Source organism: Hyaena hyaena, unplaced genomic scaffold, assembly GCF_003009895.1.
Source record: "Hyaena hyaena isolate Hyena2069 unplaced genomic scaffold, ASM300989v1 scaffold_321, whole genome shotgun sequence".
NCBI lineage: Eukaryota > Metazoa > Chordata > Mammalia > Carnivora > Hyaenidae > Hyaena > Hyaena hyaena.
Window position 1 is genome coordinate 1,591,360 of NW_024080953.1, and position 23,943 is coordinate 1,615,302.

Here is a 23,943-nt window from a genome sequence, read left to right on the forward strand (position 1 = left end):
GGGCGTTTCCAGAAGGCCCGGCCTGGCTGCGCACCCAGGCGCAGTCGGCCTCCCTCTATCAATGGCCCTCGCAGCCGGACAAGGCTCGAGCGCCCAGAAGCGCTGCCTGTCTGAAAGCTTTGTTACTACTTTAGCGACTGAGAGTTCGTACCCGGCCGGGTAGGCGCCCTAGATCCGTCCCTTTCGGGGAACAAGCTGATTCTCGGGACGCGCCATGCGGGGTGGAGCGGAGGCTCGGGGGCGCAGATGTAGCCGTGCCGGGCGGAGAGCCTCTTGGTGGGTGGGGAGAGCCCCTAAATTCACTGTTCGCTTGAGCGCTCCGAGCCGAGCGCCGCTGACCGCAGCAGTTTCGGACCGGCTGTGCCGAGTGCCCGCGCTCCCTCTCTGCGGTTTCCAGCACGGCTGAGAGCAGCCGCAGGCAAGCCCGTCACACGGTCAGCCACGACCCAGCCGAGCTTCCCTCAGCTCCGGGGACTGCCGCCGGAGGCGGAAGGCCAATCACACTACATCTAGGTCTTGCGATTGGACGGCAGGGAGTACCGATTGGCTGCCGCTACGGGTTTCGGCCTCCCTCCGTTTCCCTTTTGCCCCCACTCTAGCTCCAAAGCTTCAGGCCAATGAGGAGGCGCTTTATAGACGCCCTCCCTTTTCTTTCTTCTTCTCTCCACCCTGGAGAGGGAGGAGACGTTCTGACTGGCCAGACTGTCCTCGGAAGCCCCCACCGCTTCACCAATCACCGAGGGAGGTACACTCCCAGCGGAGTTTTCGGCCAATTACAAGGCGGCCGCGGCGCCCAGCCGTGCTGTTTCACCAGTGACTCCGGGTTTCACCGTCCTTAACTCTTAAAGCTTTTCCGTGAGGGCCGGCGATTGTGATTGGCCACGAGTGCCACTGTCGAATTTCTGTTCTAGCCAGCCACTGAGCGAGGAGAACCACCTTCTCGTTCGGCTGTCTTCGGTATTTTCCGCTTTTTGGGCGTGGATTTCCAGCGACACTTCCTAATTGGTTTCTCAGGTCGATCGGCTTTTTCAGGGAGGAGCTACAAACAACCGACGCTCGTGATTGGCTCCGCTCGGGCTTCGGCTCCGTAGTCTAAGTGGGCGGGCACGGGGCTCGGCCGGCGATTCCCAGACGCCTGTTACGCGGGTGGCGGGGCGCTGGGCGGTGTAAGGATGGGTGGGGGAGGAAGGAGGCGGAGGACGAGTAGGAGGGGGGAGGGGGAGTGGGCAAGAGCTAGGCGGCTGCGCAGACGGCGCTCCTCACACAGAACAGCCCCCGACCCGGGCGAATGCAGGCTTGTGCTGCTGCTGCTGCTGCCGCCGCTGCCGCCGCCGCCGCCCGGGCCGAGTGACAAAGGAAGGAAGGAAGGAAGCGAGGAGGAGCCGGCCCCGCAGCCGCTGACAGGGCTCCGGGCTGGGGGCAAAGCGCGGACACTTCCTGAGCGGGCACCGAGCAGAGGCGAGGGGCGGGAGGCGGCCGCGCTGGTGCCGCGGACGGGGGAGGGGGCCCCGAGGGACGGAAGCGGTTGCCGGGTTCCCATGTCCCCGGCGTATGGGGAGCAGTCGAGGATCCGCTGCCTGGGGTCTGAAGGGAGCTGCCTCCGCCACCGCCGCCGCCATGGCCGCTGGATCCAGCCGCCGCCTGCAGCTGCTCCTGGCGCAATGAGAAGAGAAGCCGCCGCCACCGCCCGCCTCTGACTGACTCGAGATTCCGCCGCCCTCCAGTTCGCCGGGCCCCTGCCGTCAGCCCGCCGGATCCCGCCGCTGCCGGAGCCGCAGCGTTTCCCGTCGCATCTCCGAGCCACCCCCTCCCTCTCCCTCCTTCCCATCCCCCCCTTCTTTTCAAGCGTGAGACTCGTGATCCTTCCGCCGCTTCCCTTCTTCATTGACTCGGAAAAAAAATCCCCGAGGAAATTATAATATTCAAAGTACTTATTTTCAATCAAGTATTTGCCCCCGTTTCACGTGATATATATTTTTTAAGATTCCCCCCTCCCTTTTTCTCCTTCAAGAAAAGGGAGGGGAAAGAATTGTATTTTTTCCCCAGCCTCAAATCATCTATATATTAAATATCCGTACTCATCTGTCTTGAAGGAGAAATACATCGCTCGTTTTTTATAGCTGTACAAAAGGAGTGAAAAGCCAAGAGGAAGAAGTCTTTTTTTTCTTTTTTCCTTCTTGTGGAAGAACTTAATGCTGCATTTATCATTAACCTAACACCCAACATAAAACAAAAGGAAGAAAAGGAGGAAGGAAAAGAGGCTTATTCGGGAAGAGAGTGATCATGTCAGGGCGGCCCAGAACCACCTCCTTTGCGGAGAGCTGCAAGCCAGTGCAGCAGCCTTCAGCTTTTGGCAGCATGAAAGTTAGCAGTGAGTATTGATTTTATTTTACACCCCATTTCCACCTCACCCTTAAAATAAGAAACCTTTAATAACCAGGATCTTAAAATATTACACCTTCTGACATAGTAATCGGAGGTAATGGAAAAGGGCAAAAATCTGTCTTCAGTCAAGGATGAGGCAGCTCCCTCTCTTCTCCTCCCTTACCCCTCCTCTGGTCTCATTAACCTTGAATTGAGAGAATAGGCTTTTTATTTGGATGATTTGATTTGAAACGTGTTTTCTTCTCTTACACTTTCTGTGCTCTTGGTAGTCCGCTTTATCAAGTGCTTTAGTATTTCCATGTTAAAATAGTGATGTATGTTTGCTTGCTCGTCTTTTTTAATTAAGAGGACAAGACTTGATTCCATTCGTTACGTACATTTGCAGAGTATATGTCTCTTGGAATGTGGCATATATTTTAGTTAGTTCAGATCTTAGGTGTTATCATAGTTTTGTATACTTGCTATAAACACTAAGTGTCACAGTCTGCTAACATTTGTTTCTTGTCTGTGTGACTACAAAGTGTTTGTTCTTAATCCAGAGATGAACTTAATTCAGTAACCATTCACGTTCGTAGGCGAGCATGGAGTTCTCCCTTTAGAAAGGGTCCGTGGGTAGAGACCCAGTAGCAGCAGTATTTCTTCAGGCATTGTTTTAAATTGAATACATGATTTAATTTTATCTTTTAAACTTCCCGTTTTGACATTACCAATTTATCACTATATAATTTATGTTTAATCAGAAGGTACCTTGGAAGTAAGTCCAAGTTTTGATTGAGGTTTATATTGTCATGTTGCCAAATACTACGTTGAATGTTAATTGTCACTGACTCATCATTAAGTTCAGTTTTAGGGTGTCATTGCATTCAGCGCTTGTTAAATGATCTAGAGGTCAGGGGTCCTGTCTTAGGACAATTTAAAATACTCTTGCATTGGTTTCCTGTCACGTTTAGGTAAAACTATGGGTGTAGTTATAAGAATATGGATTTAGACCTCCTTTCTGTCATGGGTTTTGCAGAAGGATGTGGTCCTGGATATAATAGAGATATTTGAGCTTGTGTTCAGGGTTGTTGCTGGATGGTACTTTTGTCCCAGATTTGTGCTAAAAAGTCTGTGTCCTTGAGGTGTTTGGTATAATAAGTATCCAGTGTTCCAGGGATGTGGTATTTAGTGACAGCTTATTTAAACCATACTTTGAAAATTTGACAAAAATATCTATATTGTTTCCTTATTCCTTGAGAAGGGGACACGATGAGGGCAAAGAAAACACATTTTGTTGCCTAGGAGAGAAATAACTGAGATTTAAAAAAAATATGTAACTGCTCTTACTGAAATTTATTATATCCTTAAGCAACATAAAATTATCACTTTGAATTGAACTCAGGGTTTCAGTTCATGTTGGCTTTTGGACTTGCCTGAACCCGGGTAGGCTAAGGTAGTAGCTTGAATGGCAGGTTAGTTTTAAAAGTTATTTATCTATTATTTATTTACTTTAGTGACTAGTACAGAATGCAGGGTATGTGAAGAGGGGAGCTGATGATGCATTTTTCAGGGAAGAATCAAGCTTTCTAAGCACTTCATGGGGTCATTTGAAAGGAATATTTTAAAATTCTAGGGTAGTTTTCAGCTATGATGAGGCAGATCTTATAATAGCTACTTATGAGCCTCTTGTGATACTGGAGTGTTGTTATGTTTTTCATCTATCCACTAAAAATCAGTTATAGGTAATTATTTTATTAGATCCATTTCAGAAAGCAAAATAGAATGGCTTATAATGTTAAATTTTTGGACTTTTCATTTTGTTTTCGGGATTTTCTTCAAAAATGACTTTGTAATTCTTGGTAGCGTGGATGTTGACGGAGGATGGAGTAACTCTTGTAAAGTGCGCAGGTAAAGCATTTAATTTTCTGTTACCATATAGTTCAACTTAACATTTACAAAATTGGAGTTCACTGTTAATGTTGTGTTTTTTGACAACTTGACTTTAAGGGCAGTTTAAAAGAAAGGCGAATCAAACATCTGTTAACAGTGCTACTGTTCTAAGGGACCCCTGTTCAAAAGATACATAAAGGAATTAAAGCCCTTGGACTCAAGAGCTTATCATGTACTTGTAAAGGCAGGTTATGGGGAAGAAATAGGAAAACAGTAGCATGATGACTGCAAGATTATGAATACAAACAGAATGCTTTGTTCAGAGGGATGAAGACTACAAGGGTGAGGCATCTTAGTTGGAGAGGAAAGACTTCCACCAGAGATATGTTTGAAGACAGGTGTTAAAGGAGGCAGTCACTTGAATTTATAGAGAAGCATGAAGGATTCTAGGTGGAAGGAATGGACAGAGGCACAGAGATGGTGTTTTTTTGTATGGCGGGTAGATAATTTTTGTACTTAGAAAGCAAGTTGGTAAATCTGAGTTAAAGGGACCTTAAATGGGAAAATAAGAACAGATAGAATTTGGAAAATGTGTTTATGATAGTTGATGAAGGGCAGAGGGGGCCTGTAAGAGTTTGGTGGAGATTAAAGAGAGTTTAGGATTTACTGTAGGTTGTTGAACAAGATATTTGAAGATGGTTTAGGCAGGTGAATTAATGGATTACAGTAGACATCAGAGCCCTTTTAGTAAAGGGAGATAGTAGGGTATATTGTGACTCATGAGAATATATAAAATAAAATGTAAAAATGGTATGAAAATAACACATTTGAGAGATGGTGTGAATGAGGAAACTGGCAGGACTTTGGATTGGATCGAAGGGGAATATTTGGGAAGGAGTCAGGAGTTAAAAATAAATTCTGATGTTGTTGGTCTGGAAGACTTGACCTGCTGAGTTATATTGTCGATTGTAATGGGAAAGCTGAGAAAGTGTCTTGATGAGAGGGTAGATGAGTTCACTTTTTAATAATTTAATGTACAATAGGTTCCCTTGAAGTTCAGACAGCATTCGGTTACTGGCAATGATGTTTAACTTTACAGTCTATTAATTGCACAGTTTCTAATTTTTCTTCTCCTAAAAATGTTGAATTTATTTTTGAGAGCAGTAAACTAAGGGTTTTAATTTAAATGGTTTCTAGTAAAGTCTTAAAAAGGAAAGTAATTTTTTTATATAGGTTCAAAAGCCTCACACTTGACCCTAGTTATAATATAATACTTCCATGGTAATTTATTGGAAAACAATCAAAATATTTTTTTGACTCAACTGTGATGTAAAAATTTTCGATATTTTAACTAACCTTTAATTTAGTCTTTGGAACATGCTTACAACCTGTTTTTTCATAAATAATGATTATTCTTAGGTAAACCTTACATTTAAAGTAATGATGATAATAGTAATAATAGCAGCCTTTACTTGGTTTGTGAAGAAGGCCTCAGTAGAAATTAAAAGTTGACTTTACAACAAATGCTTTTTGCCTTTTTGGTTGAGTTAAGCATCATCCTAAGTTTAAATCATGTATTTACATTGTATATTTGAAATATTGCTTTTTACTTACTATGGTGAAACCAGTGTTTCCTTTTTGTTCACATTCAGACTCAAGTGTTATTAAATAAGCATTAATAGCTATACAGTTCCTTCTGTAGAATTGCATGATATTTAACTCAAAAAAGAGAAGGCAAGGAACTGTCTATGGTGGTTTTGTTTAAAATATTAGTAACATCCTTTTGGTATACTCTTGGCACAAATTTAACTAATTGGGTAGGCTCAATGCTTAAGTATAAGTTTTGGAAAGAGGAAAATAAGTGAGGATCTCTTAAGTTATTTTCTCATATAAAACCTTTTAGTTTTTTTTTTTTTTTTTAGTGAAAGAATAATTAATTGAAGTTGCATATTGTACAGTATTTAGTCGTATAGCATCAAAACCAGATTACATGGCAGCCTAGAGTTACTCTTGTTCCCAAGGGAGTTTAATCTCCTTGACATCTAAAAATTAGGTTATTAGAATTAGGCAATTTCTAGATCATCCATGTTTAGATGGAAGAGAGCTCGTGTATGAGACTGAAAGCTAGAACTTTACTTTCATTAAATTTTCATTCCTTTCCCGACCAGATCTTTCCAGAGTTGTTAAAACACTAAGACTTTCCCATAACAATTGCATGCTGTCTTGATGCATGCATCTGTAGAATGCTATTGTGAAATGACTATAAGGCACAGATACTAGGACAGAACTTCAAGGGAATCCAGATATTCACAAATCAGTTTATGGCTGATTGTGAATGACATTGAGGAAATGAGGTGACATTCATATCAGTGGCATAGTTCATATGAAGATCATTTCTTGCATCCTGTGCTGTCTGCTCCTTGTTTTGGACTTCAATTGCAGATGTTTTGGTGAAACAGCAAGGCTGGGGAAGCCTGAGTTTTTTAAGTGTCAGCAGCAGTTTCTGAGACTGCGAGCACTGTGTTTTTGTGTGTATAGAGAATGCTGTGAAACAGGCACATGCTGACCCTGATGCTACTATTTCATACTTTATAATAAGACTCATGGAATTGTGAGATAGGGATGGGGACAGGCAGGCTGTAAGTCTGCTGTCTCTTGTGATGCTCCACCCTACAATGGAGAATGGGCCGAGAGAGCGCGTGGGTGTGACTGGAGTACACGCTGGTACTAACAGGACCAACCTGATTTCCCAGATACTGTTCTACTAAGAACATAATCACCATAAGTAAATGAATTTGTTGTAATTTTTAGCATCGTTTTCTAGCATATTTTTGGGTGGGGAGGTGTGGTGGAAAGGGAATTTTGAATGATTTCAAAGACAGAAGTATTTTTATGGTTTACTGGTTTTAAAGTAGAGGTTACAGTCTTTACAGTCTTTGCTCCTATCTTGGATTGTACAAATCTTTGGTTTTATGAATTGTGTTTGAAATCGGTTGAATGTAATGTAGAAATGTATATTCCTATAAAGACCTGTGTGAATAGTACAAGGAAAAACTGACAGTAGAGTTAAAGGAAAACATTTTGCTTTTCCAGAAGTTTCTTAATCATTAAATTGGTTTTAAGGACATTTATTCTGTTCTGTTCTATTTATTACTGGGTTTCTGTTTTTTTAAAAAGTGAATTAATACACAATACTAATAGATGTTCTGTAAGTTATTTCAATATAGATTTTTGTCTGTAATATACTTAGTCTTGTATAAAATATAAAGATAAAACTTTGTAGATTTGGATTCTTAGTTTACAATCCCCCTTCTTACTCTTGTCTATGTTTTGAGGAGAAAGGTCTACTTTCAAAGGATGTGCAAGTTTAAACTTTGTAAATAGTCGAATCTTCTATTTTTGTATTGAATGGTTTTGTTAGGAGCATTTTGGTTTGATCAGATTAAGGCAGTGATGTATTTTATTGTTTTTCAGTTAATTCTGACAAATCAATTTTTCCTTTTGTCTCCAGGATACCATGGCCAACAGTGGCACAAAAGATGATCCCCTCTTTATAGATTAGGTAAATGAAATTTAGGGAGGTGAAGCAATTTACCCAAGATGACTTGGACAAAAAGTTGCTTTGCTAGATTTTAAACCCAGGCATTCTGATTCAAGAGCTCTTGGTCTCTATTGCATATGTTTCAGAGAATTGTATTGCTGTTACCTGTTACTCGGATTCCGTAGATAAGCTAGAGTGCCTTTTGCTTGTAGGATAGTCTTTCATTGATAGTTTAGCAGTGTAAAGTGTAAGACTTTCGTGGTTAGTACTGCTTTTGAAATTAGTTTCAGGGCATGCCAGTTAGCAAATACAGTACTTAAGTATTTATAGTTATATTGAAAAAATGCTTTTAAAATTTCAGGAAAACGTCTTAAGACAAATATGAAAATGGAGATATTAGGGCTTATGCCAGTGAAAAAAGAAAAATAAGTAATATATGGTATTTTTTAATGTTCAGTCAGAGAACTTTTTTATTGAAAAGTACTGATTGTTCATAAGTAAATCTGGTGTATTTATATTTCCAGGTAATATTGGAATGTGATTCTCCAAATTAGCCATTATTAAAGATTATTGTTTTTCTCTTTCTGTAGGTTATAAAATATTCTAAAGTGTTCTCTTCCTCCTTTTAATAGTTGACAACAAACTTTATGAAAATGTGTGTGTGTATGTATATATACGTATTTGATTTTATGCATATACAACCAGTTAGTCAAGTGTTTATTGGACATTAGTTATAACTGTGAGGCTTCAGGGTTGTTTCTGTTTTTAAAAGAATAATAGCTATGTGTCAATGTGGAATTGTGTTATTTGGAACATCACCTTTTTTCAGAATTAGTATTTGACAGTCAGGAAGTAAACCAAAAGGGCTCCTGAGCATCTGAAATTCCCAGACAAATGGTACAAACACTGTTCATAGGTTGGTTTTTAGGCTGTTATTTACATTTCTTTATTATTAACACATAGAATTCATTCAATTGTCTAGTTTTTTAAAACTGTACAGTAGAAGAGAATGAATGCGTACTGATATTAAGCATTACACCTCCTAAAAAGAAGAAAAAGAAAAGCAGGCATATTGGGATTACTTAGTGTAGGTTTACAAACTCCAGGGGAAATCGCTCTGATAATTTTTCAAAACGTTGACTTACAGAAAGTTAAATTATCTCTCTTTTAAAAGGGCAGGAGGCAGGAAAGTCCTTTCTGGATACCTGGGGTTCTGTAATAATTTCTCACTACATCAAACATTCTCTTAATTTATTGGTCACAGAAGTGATGAGGAAGAGAACTGGATCATCTCTGTCTCATTGACCAACTCTGTTTGCATATCAGTGATATGGATAAAGGTACTAAAGTTTTTAGTGTGGTAGCCCAGATAGATTCCTTATTTAGCAACAGCATTTTATCTGATTTGAAGTTTGTTGTCTTCGTTTTTTCTTTTGTGATATTATGGAGTTGCTGTTTGGGTTTTAACCTGCTCCTGTCTTCTGTTTAAGGTACCGCATAGGGTTATAAGCTTTCTTATGAATTATGATTAGCTATTAGTAACTTCACTAAACACAGTTAAGACCTATTAATGAGAATTGAAAATGTCGGTATCTTAATTGTGGAGCTGAAGAAAAAGGACAATCATGGCAAAGTAATTTTTTCTCTTTTGGAAGTCTAAGAAATTCTTATGGGCTTAATTAACTAACATAACTAAAAAGATTGGGTGTTTTAGATTTCTTTCCAAGGAAGGATTAACCTATCTCTTAACAGTGTGACTCCTTCTACTTCCACTTATTCCATAAAGTCATTTAATTCTTTTTAATTGATTAACCACTTTCTTCATGACTTGTAAAGTTATTGAGCTGAGTCAAATTGCTACTTCTGGATTTTTAAGTCTGTAGAGGCAGCATCTGAAGAATTTGAGGTGCTGGGGTTATGCCTGGCTTCAGACTGCCAGGATTGCAGGTACATTAGCTGTCTGATCAGATTTTCATAGTTTTCACGGTCTATTCATTAAACTCTGAAGGGAAGGGGGAGGCTTTGAGTTGGTAGGGTTTCAATAATAGTTTGTAATTAATTATATGTATATATATATGTGTGTCATACTTCTGTAATAATTAGTAATAACCACTGTTGCATGCCATATGATGGACAATTACATGCTTGTCTGATTTACATATTGTGCTTTAAAACTTGGAATTTACTCATATAATTCAAAATTTCCAAGATTTTCAGTGATGTCTTTGTCTTACTCCTGCTTTTTAACTACCAGTTCCCTTTCCCGGGGTCTGTCAGCATTCCAATTTCTTAAGTATCTTCTGTAGCTATTTTGATTCTTCACACGTTATTTCTATTATGGAATTATATTTTGTGTATATACACCTAAACGAACACAGGCTTTAGATAAGAATATTAGAATTAAAATAAAATTTAAATCAATTATTCTAGAAAATTGTTACTGTTTTTCCATCCTAGTAGGTTACTAAACCCTTATTTTTTATAAACTTGAGTTAGATGGGGGAGTAAGTGGAAAGATGAGAGAGTGCTTCTCTTGGCAATGGCATAAAATGTTAATACTCATAACCAATGAACACTAGCACATTTAAAATATTTCCTACTCTTTGTGTATTTGAGAAATGATCTGTATGTAGTATCAAGTAGGTATTATCTTTCTTGCTGGAAGTAGTTTGTCATGGTAAAGAAAAACACAAAGGAACATTTTCTTTTAACTTTCCATTTTTCTAACATTTTAGAGGAGAAAAACCTGTTCTCTTGAGAGATCAGAGGCGCAGAGTGCGTCAATGTCAATGAAGCCTGTGCCTTTTACCTCTTTAAGAGCGCACGGTTTCATTCTGCTTCTATACCAAGCACTCCTTACTCTATTTTTAAAAAGAATTTTTAATTTTTATAAAATAAAATAATCACATTCATATGATTTAAAGAAATCAAATTGTACAGAAAGTCTTATTATGGAAGCCAGTCTTTTTCTCATTTCTGTTTCTCACAGGCAACCTTAACTATGATAGCTGCTTTCCTGTATAAGTTTCTGTTGTATTTTTAATTAGTATACTTTTGCCTCTTTCTTAAAATTAATTTTTGATATTGTTTTCTCACGTGGATATTATTTATTCTCACCCTCCTCGCCCTCTTGCTTTCATGCTAATATAATTTTACCACTATTTTTAGTTAAATAATTATTTAAATTATTATTCAAATAATACTATCTAGACATGAAGCAATATTCTTAGCAGGAGCAAGAATTGTACAAGTAGTGTACAATGATCACATAAACCTTTTAAAAATGGCTTTATTGAGATATAATTCACATACCATAAAATTCACTTAAAATGTACAGTGGTTTTTAGTATGTCCATAGAGTTGTGAAACTATCACTACAATTTAATTTTAGCACATTTTTGTCACCCCAAAAAGAAACCCTGTACCCGTGTCATTGCCCACATTCTCCTTCCTCCCAGCTAGGTAACTACTCACCTACTTTCTGTCTCTTTGTATTTGCCTATTCTCAACATTTCATATGAAAGGTGTCCTACAGTATGTGACTTTTTTGTGACTGGCTTCTTTTACTTCATATAATGTCTTCTAGGTTCATTGTTCTAGCATTTATCAGTACTTCATTCCTTTTTATTTTTGTATAATATTCCATTGTATGAAAGTTCCCTCATTTGTTTGTCCATTCATCAGTTGATGGACATTTGGATTGTTATCTACTTTTTGGCTAGTATAAATAATACTTCTATGGGCATTTGTGAACACGTTTTTGTGTGGACATATATTTTCGTATCTTTGGGTGCATACTTACGAGTAGAATTGCTAGGTTGTATGGTAACTAATATTTCACATAATTATCAAACCATTTCCAAAGTGGCAGTCACATTTCATTTGCTTTTAATTTTCTTATGGTTCATTGTTGCATTTTCTTTTTCTTGCACTGTTTGCAATGATCATAATCTTGATTTTTCCCCTCTCAAATTTTATCAGGCATTCTCTAGATTCTGTCCCACCGTCTGTTCTTTTCCTGGAATGTCCTTTCTTGGAGACCTCATCTTATTGCTGACATCTAGCTTGGTTGTTCTCCAGGTCCTACTGTAACACAGCGGTCATTCTAATTTCATTACTCTTTTTTTTTTTTTTTTTTTTTAAATTTTTAATGTTTTATTTATTTCTAGGAGAGAGAGAGAGAGAGAGATAGTGAGCAGGGGAGGGTCAGAGAGAGAGGGAGTCACAGACCGAAACAGGCTCCAGGCTCCGAGCCGGCAGCCAGCACAGAGCCCGACGCGGGGCCCGAACCCACGAACCACGAGATCACGACCCAAGCGAAAGCCGGACGCCCAACCGACTAAGCCACCCAGGCGCCCCTCTAATTTCATTACTCTTCAGGGCCCACTCTTGTATTTCCCTGCATTCCATTTCTTTGTATTGCTGAGTACTTCTCTTTAACAATCTCGTGACATCAGCCAGCAGTGCTCCTCAAATTAACTGCTTGGTAAATGTATCCAGAAAAGTTGTTAGTTGGTTCGTTGGTTGTTTTTTATACATTTACTCCAAAACAGTTAAGCCAACATACTTTTTTGGCATGTGTCTCATCTTTTCAATATCTCTACACTGAGGCATAGATGTTGGGAGGTTGGTTTCTATCATTATGGTCAAGTGATTACCATGCTGACATGAAGCAATGACCTAAAGCAAGTACAGAAGTAAGTAATAAACTAATGTTAAACAATTGTTTAAACCAGAGCTATTCAATAGAAATATAGTGCAAGTCACAAATGTGAGTAACATATATGTAATATAAAATTTTCTAGGAGCCACATTAAAAAGAGTAAATAAATACAGGTGAATTTAATTTTAATATTTTTGACCCACTGAATCCAAAATATCATTTAAATATGTAATCGATACAAAATTTACTAATGAGATACGTTACATTCTTTTTTTGTGTGTGCTAAATCTTCACAGCTTACTGGGTATTTTACACTTTTAGCACATCCTAATTTGGGGTAGCCACATTTTATGTGCTCAGTAGCCACATGTTGCTATTGGTTATTGTATTGGACAGTATAGCTTTAGAATTTTGTCCAAGAATTATGTTATTGTGTAACACTGTTGTCATTCTTTTTAATCATATAATCTGTTTATTTTCAAGGAACAGATAAGACGTATGTGGTTTAAAAACACTTGGTGGTTTAAAAACACTTCGTTGAGGGGCGCCTGGGTGGCTTAGTCCGTTAAGCGTCCGACTTTCGCTTGGGTCATGATCTTGCGGTTCGTGGGTTCGAGCCCCGCGTTGGGCTCTGTGCTGACTGCCAGCTCAGAGCCTGGAGCCTGTTTCAGAGTCTGTGACTCCCTCTCTCTCTGACCCTCCCCTGCTCACGCTGTCTCTCTCTCTCCTAGAAATAAATAAAACATTAAAAAATAAAAATAAAAAAAACCCCACTTCGTTGATTTGTCTTATTGCTTTGTTTTGTTTTTAGTCATGTCTTCAATTAATTTTGAAATTTCATGCCATATTAAAGTTGGTTTGAGAGATTTATGTTCTTCAGAAAGGTGCTTGCTATAGGAGGTAATGATTTTTTCTCATATTTTAGTACAACTGTTAAATTGTATATTGAAATTCTTATTGCTATGTTTATTAAATGTTGTCATTGCCATGATTGTCCTGGTCCTGATGGAATCTTACTAGTATAAACCTTCTTTGTCATACATTCTGTCTCCTTGCTGTTTTAGAGACCTACTCAGTTTTCAGGGTTTCAAATACCACCTCAACTACTTAGTCTTCCATGCCTACCCCAAGGCATGAAATGCGCTTGCGTTGGAACTCCTGAAGCACTCTTGTCACCCTTCTTACATTCTGCCTTGCATTCTGGGTAACTTGTCTCACCCTAGGGGATTTTAAGTTCCAGTATGGCAAAAGGAGTATTTTTACTTACCTATGTATTTACTGCAATGTGGAGCATGGTGCCTTTAAAATTGGGTCACTTAATATATGTTTGAGTTGAAGGCAATTTATCATGGTAGTTACGTGTATACTATATATGGTAGTTATATGGTAGAGTTTTGAGGTCACCAAACTATCACTGATACTTATAGGAACATTAAAGTTTTAATATAATAAATTAATTTATAACGTCAAATATGAATTTTTGTTTAAAAATGAAGGAGCAATATCAGGGAAAGGAAAAAGATCGAGATATAGACACTTTATACTATGTGCTTAGCAGCTGAGTGGCTCTGAACTTTTTGGATGGGTAGCTGAAAGAATGAAAGAACTTCAATGCTAGGTCACACTAGTTGGTGAGCACAGTACCTTTGACACTGCACTTGATCTTAGCCAAAAGGCCGAGAAGCGATTGAGCACAGTATCTTTGAAACATTGAACCTGTCCAGCTCCTACAGTACCCTGAAACCTGGGATTTTATTTGGAGTGGGTGAGGATAGAAGAGAAGATGTAGATCAATGAAATCTGACAAATTAATTTTTAAATTTTTACCAAATAGCTTATTCTGCAGGAGATAGAGACAGTATTTAAATATTAACAGGATCTTTCATCGTGGATTGTAATTGTATTGTGGGGACTTATGAAAACTTTAATTTTTACAGGACTTCTTTTTTCTTCTTTAAGATCATATTTATTTGATATGGTAGTACATATTATTATATCAATTCAAGAGCTTTCTCAGAGAGTTGAGAAATATTAATAAACAATATTGCTCTCTTGCTAAATAATCCAACCTCTTAAATAGCTGTAAAGTTTGGCTGTTTGTATTTGGTTTCAAGAAATCATGCTGTCACAATAATAATTTGGATTCTACTGATCAACATGGTATCTGCCTCTGTGACTAATTGTGTAAATTGTGAAATGTTTGGCTGGCTTAGGGCATGATTTTCAGACATGGAAGAGATTTATTTTCTCTGCAAGTAACAATTGTTTGACATGCTCTTCTTGAAGTCCAAGAGGAGTTACTAAAGAACCAAGCATAGTTCTATTTAAATTCAATTGAATATCAGGGATACGCTTTGTTGAGAGACTTTTGAGACCTTGATACTATGTATACTTATCTCTTGTGAGTTTCTAGAAAAATTAAAGAGTGGCTTTGTACTTCAAAGAATAGAAGAAATATTCTAGTATTACATTTCTGCTGTAGTGGAAGATGAGTTCCTAGTAAAAATAAAGGGTGTGTGTCATGACTTCTAAAATTGGAGCAGGTGGACCAATTCCTGGGGTCCTTAGGAAAGGAAGATCCCAAGATGTAGAGGATTCTGTGACTCCACTGCCTTGCATATAGCATCAGTGTAAGTTGTACAGCTTGTCAGCTACCAGCATTAATTTAGGAGTAAGATATTGTTTAAAAATATAGTATCCTGCTTTAAAAAATCTTTTATTTCTCTCAGATACCTGTGAAATCCTGTGTACTTTCCAAAGTTGAGGTGAGGGTTGGGAAAGAAGTTAATTAGAGAAATGTTTATGGTATATATGTGTGTGTGTGTGTGTGTGTGTGTGTGTGTATAAAAGAAATAGAACAGTGTCTATGGCAATGATGAGTATTGAGTTTCCATGGATGCTGTATTGATGGTAGCCCAGATCTTAGAACTAGAATCATTTAGATTCAGTTACCCTTGAGTATTTATTGTGTGCCAAGCACTATCCTTTCATTTAACTTTCATAATGGTTTGAGGCAATATTACCTCCATATAAGGGATGAAGAAGCTAAGTTACAAATATTATAATTGATTTATTAAGGATCTTACAGGTAGTAGAGAATAGGTCCGGCATGTTGAACTCAGGATACCAGACTTCAAGTAAAAGAAAAAACTTTTGAGTACTTACTGTGTCAGTGTATTGTACTTAGCAGTTTATTTGTATCTCATTCAATCTTTACCACAACCTGGTAAGGTAAATGTAGTCTATAAATGAGTAAATTTGAGGCTTAGAGAGCCTTACATAGCCAGTGGATTTTGTCACCATACTTTGAATTTGTTCTCTTAACTACTATATTGTATGGCCTTTACAATTTGGAAAGAGAATAGGAAAATTGTGTGAAACTGATTGAACTAAAGTTTCTATGGGTAAGGCTTAGAAACTTTTATTTTTTATGTTTCTTACCAAGAAGAACATAATTGTCAATCACATGCAAGTAAAGTAAATATCTTAAGTCTTTTTTTGTAATAAAACTTTAAGAGCAAATACTTGGCTTTCAAAATTAATGCAGGCTATCTATAAAACAGTGGCTATAAGAGATGGGTAAAAAATATAGTTGAAATTCATATTGCAGTCAGTTTTGAGCAGATCCCATTATCTTTGAGGAAATTCAGGATTAGGTTAAGTAATTTTTGCCAAAGTTTTAGAAACAGCAGATGTCAGAGCCTATATTTCAATCCAGGTAATTAGATTAGAGTTCTAATTCTAAATTCTTTACTGGCCTAAGGGAATGTGAATGATTGTGCAGAAATGGAGCCTTCCTACCTCTGATAACTTGAAGACACTAATTTTGAGCCCAGAAAATAACACATCATAGTGTGACTCAAAGCAAATTTTAAACTTCTGTCCTTATTATTTCCTTTGCTCACTTGTCTCAGTATTTTTTGTTGTTGCTTAATATTATTCTTGAACATGAGAATTCTCTTTATCAAGTTGGCACTTCATAAATGTTGAATGTTGAAAAATAAAAAATGAAAATCTTCAGTATAGAGATGAAATTTTATCACTGTCCATTCATAATCATGTAAATTTTTAAATTAAAGTTTACTTATTTATTTTGAGAGAGAGAGAGAGGGGCAGAAAGTGGAAGAGACAGAATCCCAAGCAGGCTCCATGCTGTCATTGCAGAGCCCGATATGGGGCTCAAATTCACAAGATTATCACCTGAGCCTCAATCAAGAGGTGGACACTTAACTGACTGAACCACCCAGGTGCCCCATCATTTTTTTTTTTTTTTTTTAAGAAGAATTTCTGTAGTTTTGGGGAGTAGTTACCTGTTAATTTAAAAGGTTGATTTTAGATTCTCATGACTTGGAGGAAATTTTCTGTGCTTCTGAGGAACTTGGTTAGTGAGTGTTTTAAGTGTCAGATTATAGTGAAGTCCTGTGATGATCCAAAATTCAGATAGAGTATAGTTGGCTCCCACCCTCTGTCCTGCCTTAGTGCCTGCCAAAGAGGCCAGGTACATGTTTTATTTGTAATAATTGGCTTTCACACAATTCTGTTAAGTGAAAACTGATATATGAACTTTGCCTTCCTTGTCACCTCTATTCTGTAACTGGAATACTATTGGGAAAATAATTGTTTTTTGTTAACTTTGAAATATTAAGTCCTGTTTTTCATGTAGTTAGATTTTTTTGGACCATACTTAAAAGAGTATATCTAGGTTTTATTTATTTTTTTAAAAAATGTTTTACTTATTTCTAGGAGAGAGAGATAGAGAGAGACAGCATGAGCAGGGGAGGGTCAGAGAGGGAGTCACAGACTGAAATAGGCTCCAGGCTCTGAGCTGGCAGTCAGCACAGAGCCTGACGCGGGGCCCAAACCCACGAACCGCGAGATCATGACCTAAGCGAAAGTCGGACGCTAAACCGACTAAGCCACCCAGGCGCCCCATAGGTTTTAATGTACAGTATTTAATTAATGGAGTATTCATATGTCCAGAAGGCACTTCTTTAAAAAAATTTTTTTTACAATTTTATTGATGAATGATTGACATACAAAAAGCTATACATATCTAATGTGCACATCCTGGTGAGTTTAAGATGTGACTTTTCTTTCTTTTTTTTTTTTTTAATTTATATCCAAGTTAGTTAGGTACAGTACAACAATGATTTTAGGAGTAGATTCCTTAATGCCCCTTAACCCATTTAGTCCATCCCCCCTCCCACAGCCCCTTCAGCAACCCTCTGCTTGTTCTCGGTATTTAAGAGTCTCTTATGTTTTGTCCCCTCCCTGTTTTTATATTATTTTTGCTTCCCTTCCCCTAAGTTTATCTGTTTTATATCTTAAAGCCCTCATATGAGTGAAGTCATAATGATATTTGTCTATCTCTGCCTAATTTTGCTTAGCATAATACCCTCAAGTTCCATCCACATAGTTGCAAATGGCAAGATTTCATTCTTTTGATTGCCAAGTAATACTCTATTACACACACACACACACACACACACACTCCACATCTTCTTTATCTATTCATCCATCAATGGACATGTGGGCTCTTTCCGTACTTTGGCTATTGTTGATAGTGCTGCTGTAAACATTGGGGTGCATGTGCCCCTTTCGAAACAGCATACGTGTATCCTTTGGATAAATACCTAGTAGTATAATTGCTGGGTTGTAGGGTAGTTCTATTTTTAATTTTTTGAGGAACCTCCATACTGTTTTCGACAGTGGCTGTGCCAGTTTGCATTCCCACCAGCAGTGCAAAAGAGATCTCTTTCTCTGCATCCTCGCCAACATCTGTTGTTGCCTGAGTTGTTGATGTTAGCCATTCTGACAGGTGTGAGGTGGTATCTCATTGTGGTTTTGATTTGTATTTCCCTGATCATGAGTGATGTTGAGCATTTTTTCATGTGTTGGTTGGCCATCTGATGTCCAAAAGGCACTTCCTTGCCAGCTTGACTGTATAGAATAAAGGCAGGAACTAGATATTTGATAAAGATCCAAAAGAGCTATCATAGAATGTGAAGCAATTTTTTAAGCCTATATGAAATTCCTTTGGTCAGTGTTTCCTACACTAGTTACTCTAATAGATGTTTTGCTATATTAAATACTTTGTGGCCAGAGAAGTTTAGGAAGTATAGCTTATAGGATCCCTTGAAGGACTGGTATTCCTTGGATTATACTTTGGAAGCTCTGCCTTAGGATTTGGATCTTGCTTTTATTTTAGAAGAGAAGAAAAAGGAGCCAGCATTTAAAGAGCATGACTCCTCAAGGCCTAGGTGATGTCTCCATTTTACAGACAAGGAACCCAAGGCATTTAATGGAGGGCAGAGGACACTAATAGGGCAGAACTGGAATGGATGGCTCCCTAATCTCTCTGATTCCTAAATCTTTGTTCTTTTGACTTTACTGTGTTTTACTTAGAAACAACAACTTAGCAGTAGTACTAGGAAGGAGTATATACTGTTCTATTTTGATTAGTTGACCATGTCCTGCATCCTTTGTTTTGCATAGATGAACTCCGTGTTCAGGAGGGGAAGATTTTAGAGAATACTCTACATATTAGGGTCCTGTTTGAGTGACATTTGATATTATCTTTAGGTATATAGTTTTATATCTATATTTGACATCATAAAGCCAGAGCCTTCTCTTTAATCAGGTATAGTGAACTTAGACAAGTTATTAACTTCAGTTTTCTACCTTTCTGGATATTGTAAAGCTTAAAGAAGATAATTATGCATGTAAGGTGCTTGGCACAGTGGCACATAATGTTAGCTACTATTATAGTAATAATAATAAAGGTTTAGGTGTAGGTTGTTACCTCTCTGTATCTGTTGTATATTTATTTATTTTTAATGTTTTTTAATGTTTTATTTATTTCTGAGAGAGAGAGAGAGACAGCATGAGTAGGGGAGGGTCAGAGAGAGAGGGAGATACAGAATCTGAAACAGGCTCCAGGCTCTGAGCCAGCTGTCCAGACAAAGCCTGATGCGGGGGCTCGAACCCACGAACTGTTGAGATCATGACCTGAGCCGAAGTCACATGCTTAACCAACTGAGTCACCCAGGTGCCCCCTATCTTTTGATGTTTATTTATTTTTGATAGAGCATGTGTGCACAGGCACAAGAGGGAAAGGGACAGAGAGAGAATCTTAAGCTGGCTCCACGCTCACCATAGAGCCCAACACTGGGCTTTGTCTCACAACCGTGAGATGACCTGGGCCGAAATCAAGAGTCAGACGCTTAACTGACTGAGCCACCCAGGTGCCCCTGCTTATTTTTTTTTTAACAGGCGTGTGTATGTAGGGTGGTCATAAGGAAAGCCTCTAAATCTTTTTTTTTTATTTTTTTAAATTTAAGGAAAAATCATCACCAGATACTTTTTTAAAGTAATGGAAATTCCATCTTGAATGTAGTTTATAGGGCTTTAAGAAAGTTACAGTTCCCATTAGGGATCTGGCACTTTTTCAGTGAATACTAGTAATAAGCAGATGTTGGCTTAGTGTCCATAAAGGTTTTTTTGTTTTTTTGTTTTTTAATGTGAGATTTGTATTTTAAGTCAGTCTGGTGTCTGTGTTGTCAGTCTTTTTTTCTTCCAAAAGCTATTTTTGTCTAGTGTGTATTCAATAGCAGTTTGGTTTACCTTGGCCATTAAGTTATTAAATGTTTAACTGTGATGGGCACAGCAGAGCACTATGGAATGTGAAGATCTTTTCTCTCCCCGCCCCCCCCACCCCCCAAATTGAGTGTCTACAGTCTCATTCAGTAGAGTTAAAGTAAAGTGGTCCGAGGTACTCTCTGAACATTTGGATAACTATTTAGAACCATTGAAAAACACTAAGGCTATTAACTGTGAATGGAGTTAAGCAGAATATGGTGTTCTTTTCCTTCAGTTTTGATTCCTTCTTCTTTATTTTGAGGAAGCTAGGGAGAGAAACTATCCACTCCCCGTCCCATGAAAAGTTTCTTCTCCCTTCTTCACTTTTTATTTACTGCTTTGAAACAGCTAAGATCTTTGGGGGCTTAAAGAACATCAGACACTTTTCACATTTGGGGCAGAGTGATTTTCATGGGAAACCTTTTTTTATAAGTAAAATGCTCTTTGTCCTTTCCAGGGCATTCTTACAGGGGCAGCCAGCAGCACCTCACAGCTTTGTCACTAACCAGAATGAGCGAAGGGGAGAATGAGTCACAGGTTCCTCCTTTCACATTTTTCCTTTTCTCCCTTTTCACTTAGCTCTTTATGGGTACTGAACCAGGCTTCAGGTAGAATGGGGGTAATTTTCATTGAATTTTTGTTTTTTAGGGAACGTGGTATTCCCAAGTAGGTCGTGAATATTTTTTCCATTTTGGAGTGTTTCTTTATAAATTACTCATAATTTAAGAAGCTTTCAATTATATAAAAGTAGGCAGAATTGTAACAGAGAAATTGAAAAATGAATATATATGTCATCTATATGTGGTCAGTCTTACTTCATCTGTATCCACACCACTACCCAACATATAAATAAGGCAAATTTCAAACATTGTATGATTCAGTGTTTAGAAACTTCTCTCCGAGGATGCTTAAGACAAACAACTATAGCACCATGATTCTACCTTTCAAATGTTTACAAAAATTCCTTAAGATAACACTTCTAGTCTGTGTTCATATTTGCTGATTGTATTTTTTTTTCCCTTTAAAATAAATTTTTTTGCATAAGGACCCAAAACAATGAGGGTCCATACATTGTATTTGGTTGCTATTTTTAAATTTCTTTACAATCGATGTTAATTTTTCTTTCACCATTTTTTTTTTTTTTTTTTTTTTTGCTATTTATTTATTGAAGAAATCAGATCATTTGTACTTTGGGATTTCCCACATTCTAGATTTTGCTGATTGTATTCCTGTGGTCATTTTAACACATTTACACATTTACCACATTTTGCTGATTGTGTCCCTGTGGTCATTTAGTAGAGGGGATGTTCCTCTAATCCCTCCTGTATTACCTGCAAACTGTTAAATTTTTAATCAGATTACTTTATTAGATGATGCTAAGTATCACCTATTTTATAATAACAGATTCTGTCTCTCTTTTTGTGATTTTACATTTGATTGCAGGGGTGTATTCTTGTCAGCCTGATGCATCATCTACTGTAAGGTTCCCCATCAGCCTTTCATCTAATGGTTTTTCAGTCATTGATGATCATTGTATAGATCATGGGTCGGCAAACTAGAGCCCACAGGCCAACTCCCGATTTGCTTATTTTGTGATAAAAGTGTATTGGAATGTGGCCACAGGAATTCTGTTATATATTGTCTGTAGCTGCTTTTGTGTTACTATGGCAAAATTGATAGTTAATACAGAGGCTAGATGGCTTGTAGAGCCAAAAATATTTACTGTCTGGTCCCTTATAAAAGTTTGCTGACTGGGATCTAGACCATAATATTTACTGGTGGTGATAGTTTGTTATTCCTTCAACTTCTTGGGGTGCCTCAGTCAGTTAAGTGTCTGACTCTTGATTTCAGCTCAGGTCATGATATCATCGTTTGTGAGTTCAGGCCCCACATCAGGCTCAGTGCTGTCAGCATGGAGTCTGCTTGGGATTTTCTCTCTCTGAGCCTCCCCTGCTTGCTCTTGCTCTCTTGGTAAAATAAATAAGTAAACTTAAAAAAAAAAAAAAAAAGAGCTGCTTTATCTCAATAGGTTACATGATTATTCTGAGGAACAGCAGATTATTCACTATTTGATAGAGGTAGCCAGTGGCTAATGAGATTGCCTAATTTTTTTGTTATCTATATGAACCCCCCAGTTTTGAAAGTGTTTGCTTTAATCCATTGTAGTTTTTCTTTTCAGTTTTCAAGTTGTCCCATTTTATTCAGTGGGAGCCCCTTTATGTTGGTTCCTGTATCTGTAGATATAACCTTAGTAATGTAGAGCAATTCTGTTTTCTAGTATAACAGGAATGTTTCAGGTTCATTTTGTGTATAACCTGCCTTAGATCCAGAACTGGAACTTACATTTCCCTAAGGGGTTCTGATTCCTATCAGTAATAGTATTTAGAGACCATAATCTGGATCTTTGTTGTTGCTATGTGTTGATTGTTGTTTCTAGTCCCTTTTAGTGGATAGAACTAGGGTGTGTGTGTGTGTGTGTGTGTGTGTGTGTGTGTGATTTTTCTTGTGGTGAAATATAAAATTGACCATTTGAACCATTTTAAAGTGTACAGTTCAGCAGTATTAAGTACATTCCCATTGTTAGGTGTTCATCACCACTATCTTATTTCAGAAATTTTCCACACCCCAAAAGGAACACCTGCATTCATTAAGCAATGACTCTGTATTCCTCCCTCCTTTCAGAACCTGGCACTAATCTGCTTTCTGACTGTAAGGATTTACTTATTCTGGACAGTTCATATAAATAGAGTCATATACTATCTGGCCTTTTGTGACTGGCTTTTTTTTCATTTAGCATATTGTTTTCAAGGTTTGTCCCTGTTGCAGTATGTATCAGTACTTCATTCCTTTTTATGTCTGAAAAATATTTAATTGTATGGTAAACTACATTTTCTTTATCTGTTTAGTTGATTGACATTTGTGTTTTGGCTACTGTGAATAGTGTTGCTGTGAACATTTGTGTGTAAGTTTTTGTTTGAATGCTTGTTAGTTTTTTGGGAGGTATTTACCTAGGAGTGGAATTGCTGGGTCATATGGTAATTCTGTGTTTAATTTTTTGAGGAACTGCCAACCGGTTTCTCAGGGTGGTGGTGCCATTTTACAGTCCTACCAGCAAATGTATGAATGAGGTTTCCAGTTTTTCCTACAACCTCTCCAACACTTTTGTCTTCCATTTTTTGATAATAGCCGTTCTGGTTGGTATTAAATGGTACCTTATTGTGATTTTGATTTTCATTCTTTTAATGACTAATGATGTTGAGCATCTTTTCATGGGCTTGTTGGCCATTTGTATATCTTTAGAGGAGTATACACTCAAGTCCTTTTGCCATTTTTAAATTGGGTTTTTTGTCTTTTTGTTGTTGAGTTGTAAGGATTCTTTCTTTATATTTATTCTGTATTTATATTTATTCCGTATACTAGACCCTGTTAGATATATGATTTGAAAATATATTCTCCCATTCTAGGAGTCGTGGCTATTTTAATAAATAAATGTATGTGTATGCGTTCATATTTCTCTCCTCTTAGATAAAACTTACACTTTCTTTTATACTTTGTATTTTTTTACTTAACAGGAATCCCAGAAATTACTCATAGTATATGAAGCTCTTCCTTATTGCTTTGTATACCTGCATAGCACTCAGATTTTTTATTCAAGCAATTCTATATAGGTAAAGACTAAGGTGTTACGTAGGGAAATTTCAGTGGGAACAATTGCCTTGCTCTTCTGACACTGAAACTTTAAAAGTATTTTAGTTTTCATTTTTATAAAGATATTATTTTATCACAAATACTCCCAATAGTATACAACCATGTACAGTAAAATGTGTGAAGCTTTCTCTGATTCTCT

General features: G+C 37.7%; 1 protein-coding gene across 4 annotated transcripts in view; it reads left to right on the forward strand.

Moving 5' to 3' along the window:
- The first annotated feature begins 1,724 nt into the window (after positions 1-1,724).
- Positions 1,725-23,943, forward strand: part of GSK3B (glycogen synthase kinase 3 beta) — a 212,931-nt gene continuing 190,712 nt past the window's right edge. For 2 of the 4 annotated variants that reach the window (XM_039248912.1, XM_039248913.1), the window contains exon 1: positions 1,725-2,371. In XM_039248912.1, coding sequence (XP_039104843.1) covers positions 2,284-2,371 — 88 coding nt within the window. In that variant the 5' untranslated portion in view covers positions 1,725-2,283. The remainder of the gene's footprint in view (positions 2,372-23,943) is intronic. The other 2 variants (XM_039248910.1, XM_039248911.1) reach the window with 2 other exon arrangements.